General features: G+C 42.2%; 1 protein-coding gene across 2 annotated transcripts in view; it reads right to left on the reverse strand.

Moving 5' to 3' along the window:
- The window catches only part of LOC107160193 (arylsulfatase D-like), a 22,174-nt gene extending 21,759 nt beyond the window's left edge, over nucleotides 1-415 (reverse strand). For both annotated transcript variants that reach the window (XM_015506841.2, XM_048784662.1), the window contains exon 1: nucleotides 328-415. In XM_015506841.2, the coding sequence (XP_015362327.2) occupies nucleotides 328-377 (50 nt within the window). In that variant the 5' untranslated portion in view covers nucleotides 378-415. The remainder of the gene's footprint in view (nucleotides 1-327) is intronic.
- Nucleotides 416-13,297: the final 12,882 nt, after the last annotated feature.

Consider the following 13,297-nt stretch of genomic DNA (forward strand, 5'->3'; position numbering starts at 1 on the left):
TCTGTGCTGACCTGGAGTGGGGGACACAGGCCGTGAAGGGGCAGAGAGCGGGTCTTGGAGGGGTTCGGAGGCCCGAGGGTCTCAGCGTGGGGAGGCGAGTCTCTGAGGCCCTGGAGTGGGGCGTGTCACCCCGCTGGACCCGGGAGCGGCCCCGCGGGCGTTGCGAGCGCAGTTTCCGCGGCTCGACCCGGGCCCCCTTCCTGCTCGGTCGGCGCCCCCTCCTCCTCTCCAGCGCTGCTCTCCGGGCTGTGCAACCTCCGCTTCCTTCCCAGGGTCTCGCGCTGTCCCCTCCCCAGACCTGAGTGGCTCTGCGCCCCAGGGTCCCACGCGGAGACACATCCCCTGGGCCTGCGAGCGGCCCTCTGCGTGGATCCCATGGCTGTGCGCTGGGATCTGGGCGCTGTCCTCTCCACCCACCGGGCTGCTGGGCGTGCTCCTTGACCCTGGTAGATCTGATTAACCTCGGGAGTGGCGCCTGAAAACAGGTTCTCCCGGGTCCCCACCGCCTGGTGAAGCTGGGGCTTCTGGAGCTGCTTAATCTGGATGGAGCCCGAGCAGAGCGACTGCCCCATGCAGCCAGGGCAGTTTAGGGAACCCTTCTCTTTTTTTATTCCTTCCAAGGGTCTTGGGACAGCCCCACCCCCCTCATAGAATTGGTGCGAATTCAGCTCCACCAGGATCCGTGTTTGGAATCTCCAGGGTGCTGGACTCTTGCTCCTTTGTGCACGCAGGCCCTGGGGTGAAGCCAGAATTAAACCGGCAATCAGTATAGACAGGAAATGGAGTGAGGCCAATTTTGATGAGTCTGGCAAGTTGAAGACTGTTCCTTGAGGGATTGAAATGTTAGTTCCTTCAGAGCCCTTCCTCCACCCTTATGGAGCACCTGCCCTTGAGCCAATCTGCTGCTAAGATAGCTTGTCCCAGGAATTGCCCCTCCCTACAGGGAGCTACAAGGTTTTTGATTAATTGTCCTTGGCTGCTCCACCCTGCCGTTCACCCTTCAGCTCATCTGGTTCCCACCTTTTGACCAGCTCAGGAGCATCCCTGGGCCTAGTCAGGTTCCTAGGAAGGAGGAAGATGAGGGGAAGAGGGCCCCAGAACCAAGGAAGCCTAGGACACATAAAAAGGGCAGAACACCTTGCTTCTTGGGATACCAGGCCACCAGCTATGGCCCCTTCTCCCTCCCAGGAGAAGTCTGTGTTCCCCCTTTTTAAATAAACCCTGCTTCATATGCTTGCTTGGGCGTGTTCCTCTAATGTTCAAACGTCAACATGTGGGAAGGCAGAACTCCTCACCAGTAACCATGGTATCATTTGGAGGTCCTACGAGCTCTTAATGCTTAAGTGCAGTTAGTGCAGCTGCTGTTAGGTTGGTGGTGGCGACTTAGTGGCGACTTAGAACAAAGCAGCCCTCAAGAACATCAATCAGATGCTGAAATGCCTGTCAATCAGCCAGATCTCCTGACTAATGCCTGTCAATCAGCAGGACCCCCTGGCCGATCCTGGAGTTCAGCCAACTCCCCTGACCAACTCCAAAGGGGCAAGGGACCCTAAAAACACCTTTTCCTGTCCCAAGCCCTTCTCTTCCTGCTGTAAGCCCCATAAAAGTCCAGTCCAGTCGAGCTTCCACGCGGTTTCTCCTCAGACCCTTCCCCTGTCCCCTCCATGAGTTTAATTGAGTTCTGCCCAGGAGTGATACCTCAATAAAGTCTGTTCAGTGGCCCTTTTAAATCTGCATCCTTTGGTCGCTGCCTGCCTACCCTGATCTGACAGCTGCCACTCTTCAAGACTGGGGTGGAGGGCTTCCCCGCCTAGGCAGCTCCCAATCACCTGTTCAGTACAGAGCAGGCATGTTGGGTTCTGCTGAAGCTACTTCCCAGTTCTTTTTTTTTTTTAAATTAAATTTCTCTCTTTTTTTTTTTCTGGGGTTTTTCACAATCTGGAGTTGGTGAAGGGGTTCCCGTAATCCACTGTCTGACAGGATCACAGTGTGGGGGATGCTGTGGCAGGGTCACACCATCTAGAAACCAGAACCAAGGGGAATGTTAAGTGTTTTGTTTATGATCCTCATGATATGGAGAACAGGGTACCCCTCCGTCAATAATAAAAGTACATGTAGCCTGAGAATGCAGGAAAATCCCCAGAATGAGGCCAAGGACACAATTGAGACAGGCCCCAAGGTGTGTTTCAGTATCTCTCAGGATACAAACAATAGTGTTATTCCTTAAGAAATTCACAGGGAAAAGATTACAAATCAAAATTCCTGAGAAAAGCCTAACTGACTAGAAATGTTTATCCCATGGTTAACAAGGTACACTGGTCTCCCCCCTGCCCTTTCTAAAGGCACAACTCATGCAACAGCCTAGTTACAGAAAAACAATTCCTGCGCCAAGTGTACAAGGACCACCATGTATAGCTTGCTTAATTAAAGGAAGATTATAGTATTCCCCTCCAGGACAAGAGGCTAATCAAAATACATCCCCCTCTCATTAACACACACTCTTTTGCCTCACACAGGAATTCATGATGAAATTGAGAAACACATAGTTAGTATTAATGGCAATTGGGTTGAGGAGCAGAGCCTGCCCTTCAGTTAAAAGATTAGAAAGACACAAGACTCGGTGTGCTTTGACCAAGGATCAAGAAAATTCTTTAAGAAAGCAATTAAATAGGTCATATGAAAAAAGGAAATTACTTTGGAAATTAAAAATAGAATAATGAAAAATTAATATAGATATATTTTAGAGTCACTTCGGAATAATAGGCTTTCACTATTTTAAGTGTGTTTTACTATAGGGGCTGGGGACGTGGCTCAACCGGTAGGTAGCGCGTTCACCTGGCATGCCTGCGGCCCGGTTCGATCCTCAGCACCACATACAAACAAAGATGTTATGTCCGCCGAAAACTAAAAAAAAAAAAAATTAAATATTAAAATTCTCTCTCTCTCTCTCCCCCCTCTCTCTTAAAAAAATGTGTTTTACTGAAACTTTAGATTAAAAGTAAGAAAGTTACTAATAATTATAGATGTGCTTTAAAGTTAAAGGTTAATGAAATAATTATAGGTATGATTTAAAGTTAAAAGTTAATAATAGACCAGGAGACGTGTAGTCGAGTTGTGAACTATAGTGTTAAGGGCCAGGCTATATGAGCAATGACCAAAAGACTCCGTTTTACCCTGAGACTCCATATCATGGAAAAAAGGCTTCTCCCATGGGAAAGCCCCGCCTCTGTACCCATTAATGGTTTCTTACAGAGCACACTTGGCAACACAAAACAGCAATTCTTACACAATGTAAAATTGTTCTCTTTGCTTTCCATTTTTCTTGGGCAATTTACCTTGTCAGAGATTGATTGCCTAGACCTTAGTAACCATTCTCTACCTTTTGACCCACTTCCCTTCTGCTGGCTTGCTGCTCTGCCAACCTGGAAAGTCCTGCGGGAAATACCAATGTACCCACTGCATTGTCTCGCTAAATGCCCTGTCCAGCTTCTGGACCTGCTTGCTTACAGCTACATCCACCCAGATTGTTTTTGTTGTTGTTGTTGTTGTTATTGTTTGTATTTACATATCCTAAAATGCTCAGGCTTGGGCCTGTTCCTTGCAGAGACAGTTATGGGTCTGTAAGGGTAAAAGAAATTGAAGTTAAAGCGTAAAAGTTAAAGGGTAAAAGACCGGGTGTTGTAAAGTTTCTAAGCTGCAGGGTCTGAGTTAAAATGTAAAGGATTAGGTATTGTTAGGTTCCTATGCTACCTGCAAAACCTGAAATTTCTGTAGCTGTTGAGACAATGCTTGGAACTGCCCAGTAAATATTTCCCCTGACTATTTGGTTGTTTAATAAGGGCTCTGTGTGGTTGCACGTAGGCATTGCAGGGCCTGGACCAATTAGTTTAAATGTAACCCCCTCCTTAGGAATGACCTATCACTCCAGCCTGACCTGTTCCCGCCAATGAATGAACCAATCATGTTTAGGAGTTGTTGTTCAATTTTCCCGCGCCTCATGATGATTTGTTCTGATGTATACAAAGCCCTCCGCCCTCCCCAAAAAGTGTAGTTAAGCAGTGCTCAGCCCCTGCTCGGGGCTCTGGGCTGCTTTCCCTTCTTGAGTGGGCATGGAGCCCCAGCATGCCGGTTCAATAAATCCCCTTCTGCCAATTGCATGAGTGGTCACTTGGTGGTCTCTTTCTCCGACGTTTCGCGGGACCCTTACAGGTCATGCAGGGAGCTGTCCCTGGCTGGCCGGCTAAATTCTGTCAATCTGGACAGAACTGGGACTTGGTGTGTTTTCTGAGTGACCTGCCCCACAACAGTATGCACCTGATGATTAAGGGGAAAATGTAAAAGCTTACTCATGATTGGCAAAGGTTACAGGAAAATATTTTAAACCATGTCCTCAATATATCTTAGGTAATCAATATGTCAGAAAGATTGTGACTCTTGGAAAGTATGTACACCAAATAATTTTTGGGCTTTGAGGTTATTTATTAACTACCTGGAAAGATATCTGCAAAAAAAGATATAAAAATAAAGGTCCCCCTAAGGGCAGCAGATTCCCTTTGAAGGCTGCTCAGAACTTGCAAGTTGCTGTCCTTCAGGACCACATAAAAATTAATAAATAAAGTTATTGTGTCCAACTACACCTAATTTTTTTTTCCTAAAAATTAAAAAGTAGGGACAGAGTAATACTGAGACAATCTCGGTGAATGTGCTTGTTTCTCTGTGCGCCATGTCGCCCCTTGACATGTCTTGATAACATTTCAATATCTTGCTGAACCTCACTCCTCAACCTGGGCCCAGGGATGTTTTGTGTCACTGATGAGGCCTCTTTGGTCCAGGTCCCAGAGACACCCTCATGAATAAAAGCAAATCATTGTCCTCAGCCCACAGGTGAAGGGAGACTGTCCCAAGTCTCCACGGAGTTTCCTAAAACGTGAAGATGAAGAGGAGCAAGGAAGAGGTACATGTGCTTGAAAAAGAGTCAAGAAGTTTACCCAGAACGTGATTTGTTCGTTGGACACGGGTTAGCAAGGCAGTGAGATATGAGGGTGGGGCTAATTAAACATACTTAAGCCATTTAAATGTTTATATCATTCTTCATGTGGGAGGAGAAACATGTTCTTCATAAATAGATCTGAAGTGGAATTTGGGAATAAGTGGTTAAATGTTTAGTCACAGCATTCAGCAGAAATCCTGGGGCAGGAAACACAGAAAACAGGAAGTGTTTGCAGCCCATTCACAAATGCACCCTGTGGCTGGGCAGGGACAGGAGGAATGAAGAGGCAGTGCTTTGATGGACAGCTGAAGCTGGAGAATGAACTGAACTCCCAGAGTCCAAGTTCACAGTAAGGATTTTTTACTTGGATTCTGAATTATTTTTTACTTGGATTCTGAATTATTTTCTTTCTGTTTTATTGTTTTCTACATTTAATTTGCTGTGAGTGATGATTGATTCAAGACTCACATTATAATCTTACTGCTTTCTGCTTGCTAAATGACCTTCCACAAATCTTCATCATTTCATTTAAATACTTGGGAATTATTTCCCAATACTTGATACTGTTTTTATTCAAAAAATGTACAATGAACTTTTGAAAAGATTTTTATTGATTCTAATTAGTTACATATGACAGCAGAATGCATTTTTTCACATTCTACATAGGTGGATTATACCTCCTCATTCTTCTGGTTGCACATGATATAGAGTTACACTGCTCATGAAGTCAGAGGGTACAGAGGGTAATGACGTCTGATTTATTTTACTTTCAATCCTACCTCCATAACCCCTCCCCTTTTTTCACTTCCCTCTGTGTAATCCAAAATTCCTCTATTGTTCCCAAGAACCTCACCCTTTTTGTGAATTAGATCTGCATTATCTGGGAAAACACTAGGCCTTTGAGTTCTTGGGACTGGCTTATTTCCCTTAGTGTAATATTCTCCATTTTCCGGCAAATGCCATCATTTTGTTCTTCTTTTAGGCTGAGTAGTATTCCATTCTGTATATATACCAAAATTTCTTTAACCATTCATCTGTTGAAGGTCACAGAGATCAGTCCTTTGTTACAAAATGTCATTGAGTCTGAAAAACCAGCCTCTACCTCAGAGCAAAGCCTGTCCGAGGAAGGGAGAGTGACCCTTGTCCTTGGAAAGACCCACAGAGCACTCCTAGGCTCATACTCACCCTGCTGAGTTGTTTATGTACAAATAACAGGAGAGATATGCTGGACCAGGTGTCCCTGATTCAGTCAGGCTAGGTGAGGACCCATAGCAACCCCCTACAACCACCAATCAGAATGAGAGAGGGAAAATACCTGGAATTAGAGAAATGCAAGTTAAAACTACCCTGACATTCCATCTCACTCCAGTCAGAAGGGCAATTCACAGGAATACAAGTAACATTAAATATTGGCGAGGATGTGGGAAAAATGCTCACTCATCCATTGCTGGTGGGACTGCAGATTGTTATAACCACTCTGGAAAGCTGTATGGAGATTCCTCAGAAAACGTGAAATGGAACCACCATTTGACCCAGCTATCCCACTCCTTGATTTATACCCAAAGACTTAAAATCAGCACACTATAGTGACTCAGCCACAAAAATGTTTATAGCAGCTCAATTCACAATAGCTCAAATATGCAATCAGCCTAGGTGTGTTATGCTCAAGTTTGGGAACCCCCAAAGACCACGAGAGACCAAGATTGATGTAAGCAGCAAAGAGGTGTTTATTGCCAGCTATCTCGGTCCTCCATGCACACAGCAACTGGTGACGCTGAGAGGCCCCAAGCCCAGGGTTTGCAGCAGTTTTATACACTCTTTGGGGAAGGCAAGGACTCCACATACATCATAGCATCTCTTAGCAAATCATCACACACTGCAGGAAAATCATAAAACAACTCTAAAACATGATTAGCACATTCACTGGCAGGAACAAGTTGGGTAGGGGTGATTGGTTGCTACAAGAGGGGGATTCGTTTGAACTGATTGGTTTAAGCCATGAGGGGAGTATGTGCTGAACTACATGATTTCCTGTTGAGAGCCACAGCTGAAGGGGCCCGAGCAAACTTCCAGCTGCCAGCTGATTGGCTCCTCTGCAGTGATGCTCATTGGGCTGTTTCCCCGCCCTTTCAGACTACGGAGCTGCTCACTGGTGGACTCTTTTTGCTCCACCCACATGACCCACGTGTGGCGTGTGTGTTCTAAAAATAAAATTTGTTTCTGCTTGATAAGTGGCTCATGAATTGTGCCTAGACAGACTGTGGCATTTGGTGGCCCACACGGGAACGACTGAGGGTTAGTGATAAGGTAAACTGCTCACCCCTGAGGGCAGGGGTGAGAGGATGGGTAGCCATTTGAAGATTCTTCTTTCATTTTGTTTCGCTTTTGTTTTAAGTTGCCTGAACCTGGAGATGGGTGAGACGGAAGAAAAACCGCTCACATCTGAGGAAAAACTATTTGTGTCTGAGGAACACATAGGGAGAAAGGATGGATGGACATTTCAGGAGGATACAAAGGGTGATATAATGATTTTTTGTTGTTCCATTTTTGTTTCATTCTGTTTTGGTTTTGTTTGGCATTCTCTTGTTGAGTTGTATTATAGTAGAAATATGGGATCAGAAATTAGTAAAAAACAAACTGAAAGAGTGTTAAGTAAATTGTTAGAGGAAGGAGGCATCCCAGTAAAATCAAGAGCAGTCAGGGCATAGGTTGATACAATACAAAAATGTAGCCCATGGCTTTTTAAGGAGGAGTTGTTAAATATATCACAATGGAACCATCATGGTGAAGATTTAAAAAGAATAGAAAAGAAAAGCCCAGGGACTCTGCCAGTTGACACATTGCCATAGTGGACATTCGTATCTTGTTTGCTTAGTCCAAAGCCTTCAGTTCAGACAATGGTAGAGGAAGAAGAAGACATAATGATTCAAGTAAAAGAGAAGGTCTCTCAAGTTAGTCAGACAGAGGAAAAAATTCAAGTAAAAGAGAAGGTCTCTCTAGCTAGTCAGACAGAGGAAGCAAGTTTAGAGCAGAAAAAGCCATCAGGGGAAAAGTTACAACAGGAGACTGCTACTAACACCTTTCTATCACCAGAGGGCGTAAGTGTCCAACCAACAGCGCCACCTCCATATGCTGGGAGGCCCCCAACCCCCGTAGTTGATAGATGGGATCTTGATACAGGACCTCAAATATTAGCATGCCCTGTATTTGAGCAGGCAAGAGGGCAATGAATTCACCATGCTTTAGATTTCAAAACAGTAAAGCAGCTAAAAGAGGCTGTAACAACCTATGGTCCTCAAGCACCCTTCACTGTAAGCATGGTCGAATCCATTACCAACTTGAACATGACGCCAGCAGATTGGGCTAATATGTGTAAAGCTGTGCTAAATGGAGGACAATACCTGTTATGGAAGGTTGCCAATGAGGAATTTTGCAAGGAGACGGCTAGGCGAAATGCAGCAGCTGGTTATCCTCAGAGAAATCTAGATATGTTGTTAGGAAAGGGACCTTATGAGGATCAGCAGCAACAAATTGCATATGATCCTGGTGTATATGCACAAATTGCTGTAGATGCAATTAAGGCATGGAAGACTTTACAAGGACATGGAGGTTTACAAGGTCAATTATCTAAGGTAATACAAGGAGCTAATGAACCTTATGCTGAATTTGTAGATAGGCTTATTCAAACAGCTACCAGAGTTTTTGGGAATACAGAACAAGCAATGCCATTACTAAAACACCTGGCTTATGAGCAAGCGAATCGTTGGTGCAGAGATATCATTAGACCATGGAAACATGAAGATTTAAACACATATATTAAATTATGTAGAGACATTAATGAACAAGAGCAAGTCGTGGCAGCTGCAGTAAAACAGGCTTTAGATGCCAGAGACATTAATGAACAAGGGCAAATTGTGGCAGCTGCAGTAAAACAGGCTTTAGATGCCAGGCCAAGAACATGCTACAATTGTGAACAAACAGGACATTTTAAAAGGAATTGCCCCATTGGAGGAGGGTTTAACAAAACTAGGTATCAAAGGAGTAGAATACCAGGTATTTGCCCACGATGCCGTAGAGGGAGACATTGGGCTAATGAATGCCGTTCTCAAACCACCATAGAGGGTACTCCATTATCAAAAAACGAACAAGGACCAGGTGTTTATCCACGATATCGTGGAGAAAGGCATCGGGCTCCATTGCCAAAAAATGGACAGGGGGGCCCAATGCTCCGGGGCCCAAAACCACAAATATACGGAGCACTGGAGGAACCCAGCAACCCCATCAGGGTAGTGCCCAGGACACATTGTCCATCAGATCCCTCATCAGACAAACCAGAGGGAGCGCAGGGTTGGACATCTGCGCCTCCGCCAGAGCAGTACTAACTCCAGAGATGGGAGTTCAAATCATTCCCACAGGGGTGAAAGGACCTCTTCCCAAAGGAACAGTAGGCTTATTATTGGGACGCAGCTCTTCTACTCTAAAAGGACTTATGATAAGTCCTGGGGTAATTGATCCCGATTATGAAGGTGAAATAAAAATTATAGCCAGTTCTCCAAAGGGTATATCAGTAATTTCACCAGGAGATAGAATAGCACAGTTACTAATAATACCCAGCCTACATGATAAATTTTCCAGTCGTACTGTAGAAAGAGGTTCCAAGGGATTAGGCTCCACAGGTGTAGATTGGGCTATGCTTTCTTTAAATTTAGATTCTCGCCCCATGCTAAAACTAAATATTCAAGGACATGAATTTAATGGGCTACTGGATACAGGTGCAGACCTTAGCATCATCTCTCGTCAAGAATGGCCAAAACATTGGCCATTACAACAAGCCACTCAAACGCTTCGAGGCCTAGGAGTGGCGACTAATCCCCATAGAAGTGCAATGGTATTAGATTGGAAGGATCCTGAAGGATGTGAAGGAACTATACAGCCATATGTATTGGATCATCTTCCCGTAAATTTATGGGGACGAGATGTCCTAGATCAATTAGGTTTGACATTAACAAATAACATCAACCAAAATGCACCCACTATTATGACTAGACAAGGTTTTAGGAAAGGAAAAAGATTAGAAAAACAAGAACAAGGTATAGCAGCACCAATACAAATAGATCAAGGAACAGACAGACATGGGTTGGATTTTCAGAAAGGGCCACTGAGACAATAAAAATTACTTGGAAATCAGAAAGACCAGTATGGGTTCCTCAGTGGCCCCTGACTAAAGAAAAGATACAAGCAGCCCATGACCTGGTCAAACAACAATTAGCAGAAGGACATATACAACCTTCTGTATCTCCCCATAATACTCCCATTTTTGTCATCAAAAAGAAATCTGGTAAATGGAGATTATTGCAAGATTTAAGAGCCATTAATAATGAGATGGTTATTATGGGACCTGCTCAATCAGGGATTCCTCAATTGTCTGCTTTGCCAAAAACCTGGTATGTTTTAGTTATAGATATTAAAGATTGTTTTTTTTCAATTCCAATTCATCCTGAGGATAGTCCACGTTTTGCATTTACTATCCCTGCACTGAATCATGAAGGTCCTGATCAGAGATATGAATGGAAAGTACTCCCTCAAGGGATGGCTAACAGCCCAACTATGTGTCAAATTTATGTTAACAAAGTAATCCAGCCACTTAGAAATCAAAATCCTGAACTACAAATATTTCACTATATGGATGATGTATTATTAGCACACAAAGATAAAAACACATTGCTAGAATGTTATGCCACACTTACAAACTTATTAAAAAATTATAATCTAGAGATAGCAATAGATAAAGTACAATTAAATTTTCCAATTAATTATTTAGGAGTTCTATTATCCTCAACCATGGTCCGTCCACCAAAAATTCAAATACGAGTAGATCAACTCAAATCACTTAATGACTTTCAAAAGTTATTAGGAGACATAAATTGGATAAGGCCTTATTTAGGTATACCAACAGGAGAGTTGGGACCTTTATTTGATATCCTAAAAGGTCCATCAGATCCAAATTCACCCCGAATGTTAACGCCTGAAGCAAGAAAGGCATTAAAAATCATTGAAACATATATGGAAAATATGCATTTGGATAGAATTGATATAAGTTTGCCTTTATTATTTATTGTACTACCAACAAAAAATATTCCTACAGGAGTATTTTGGCAAGAAGGTCCATTATTATGGATACATTTATCTTATTCTCCTAACACTATTCTTACTAGGTATCCTGAGGCTGTAGGACAATTAATACTCAAAGGAATAAAAGCAGCAAAGGGAGTGTTTGGAATTTCTCCCAATAAAATTATTACTCCATATACTATGAATCAAATTGATGAGTTAGCTAATGAGTTAAATACTTGGGCAATAATCATGTGCAAATCTAATGTTTCATTTGATAACCACTTACCATCTAATCCTTTATTGTCTTTTTGGTCATTGCATCCTGTAATTTTTCCAAAAATGACAAGAAAAACACCTATCATGAATGCTCCAAATATATTCACTGATGGGTCAAATAATGGTACAGCAGCAGTAGTTACCCCTGATCAAACTTTTACATTTTTAGTACCCAAACAATCAGCTCAAAAGGTAGAGCTTAATGCAGTTTTACAAGCTTTTGTGATGTTTAAAGATTCTGTATTTAATTTATTTTCTGATAGTCAGTATGTAGTTAATGCTATAGTATCTCTTGAAGATGCTGGTAGGATTTCCCCTTCTTCTACTGTTTTCTCTTTGCTTTCCACTATACAAAGTCTAATCTGGGACAGAAAAGATCCATTCTTTATAGGACATATCAGGGCACATACAGGATTGCCTGGAGCCCTTAGTTTGGGCAATGATTTAGCAGATAAAACTACACATGACATACATATTTTCTCTACACTAGAAGAAGCTATAAATTTTCATAAAAAGTTCCATGTCAATGCTAATACTTTACAAAAGCGTTTTAAAATAACTAAGGAACAAGCTAGACAAATAATAAAACAATGTCAAAATTGTGTGACCTTTTTACCACAAGTTAATCTTGGAGTCAATCCTAGAGGATTGATACCTAACCATATTTGGCAGATGGACGTCACACACTTGCCAGAATTTGGAAAATTAAAATATTTGCATGTTACAGTTGATACTTCTTCTGGATTTTTGATGGGCTCCCTTCATGCCGGAGAAAAAACTAAAGATGTTATAGCTCATTGCTTACAAAATTTTGCCACTGTGGGTGTTCCAAAACAGTTAAAAACAGATAATGCCCCTGGTTATACTTCTACCTCTTTTAAACAATTTTGCTCAACATTTGGCATTACTCATATAACAGGAATCCCATACAATCCACAGGGACAAGGCATAGTTGAAAGAGCTCATCAAACTATTAAAATGTACTTATTAAAGCAAAAAGAAGGAATTGGGAAGGGGTATATATTCCCCAAAGATAAACTTAAAATAACCCTTTTTACTCTAAACTTTTTAAATTTGGATTCATCAGGACTTAGTGCTGCGGAAAGGCATATGTGTCCAAAAAATGTACATAAGCCCAAGGTACTTTGGAAGGATATTCTAACAGGACAATGGAAAGGTCCTGACCCAGTAATTGTCTGGAGTCGGGGGTCTGTTTGTGTGTTTCCACAGGGAGAACAGCAGCCGATTTGGATTCCAGAGAGATTAACCAAGGTCCTGACCCAGTGATTGTCTGGAGTCGGGAGTCTGTTTATGTGTTTCCACAGGGAGAACAGCAGCCGATTTGGATTCCAGAAAGATTAACTAAAGCGATTTCTACAGACCAAAAAGAAGATGATTTGGCTCAAATCCATAACAACTGATATCCAAAACTCCAGTTTGGCTATTCTTACATCTGCAACAGAACCAGGATGCTTTTTTCAATATCTATTTTATTATTGCCCTTTGCCATATCATGAAGTTCTATTTTGTTTTTTGAGCTCATACAGACCTAGGTTAATGTTTTGCTGATCAGTTCTATTTTTTGACTATAGAGTTTTTAAACATTGCAATGGAGATTTCACCTGTAAAAAGTTATAAGGCCTTTACTATTATGTTATATGTTGTATGTATTATATTATGTGTGCACATTTGTGTTTTGTGTTGTATGTTTGTATGTACGTATGTCCATATATCATATATGATGAGCGCTTATGAAAAAATGGATCCACATATGTTTTTTTCTTATTCACATGATTTAAATGGTTTAATTTAAATTGGGTAAACAGCTGTTGAGGATTGTTTTAATATGTGAACAAAAAAGGAGGTTAACAGATCTGTTTGTTTACTTTCACCTTTCCTTTTCATTATATTTAATAA

This window comes from Marmota marmota, unplaced genomic scaffold (assembly GCF_001458135.2).
Source record: "Marmota marmota marmota unplaced genomic scaffold, marMar, whole genome shotgun sequence".
NCBI classification, from domain to species: Eukaryota; Metazoa; Chordata; class Mammalia; order Rodentia; family Sciuridae; genus Marmota; species Marmota marmota.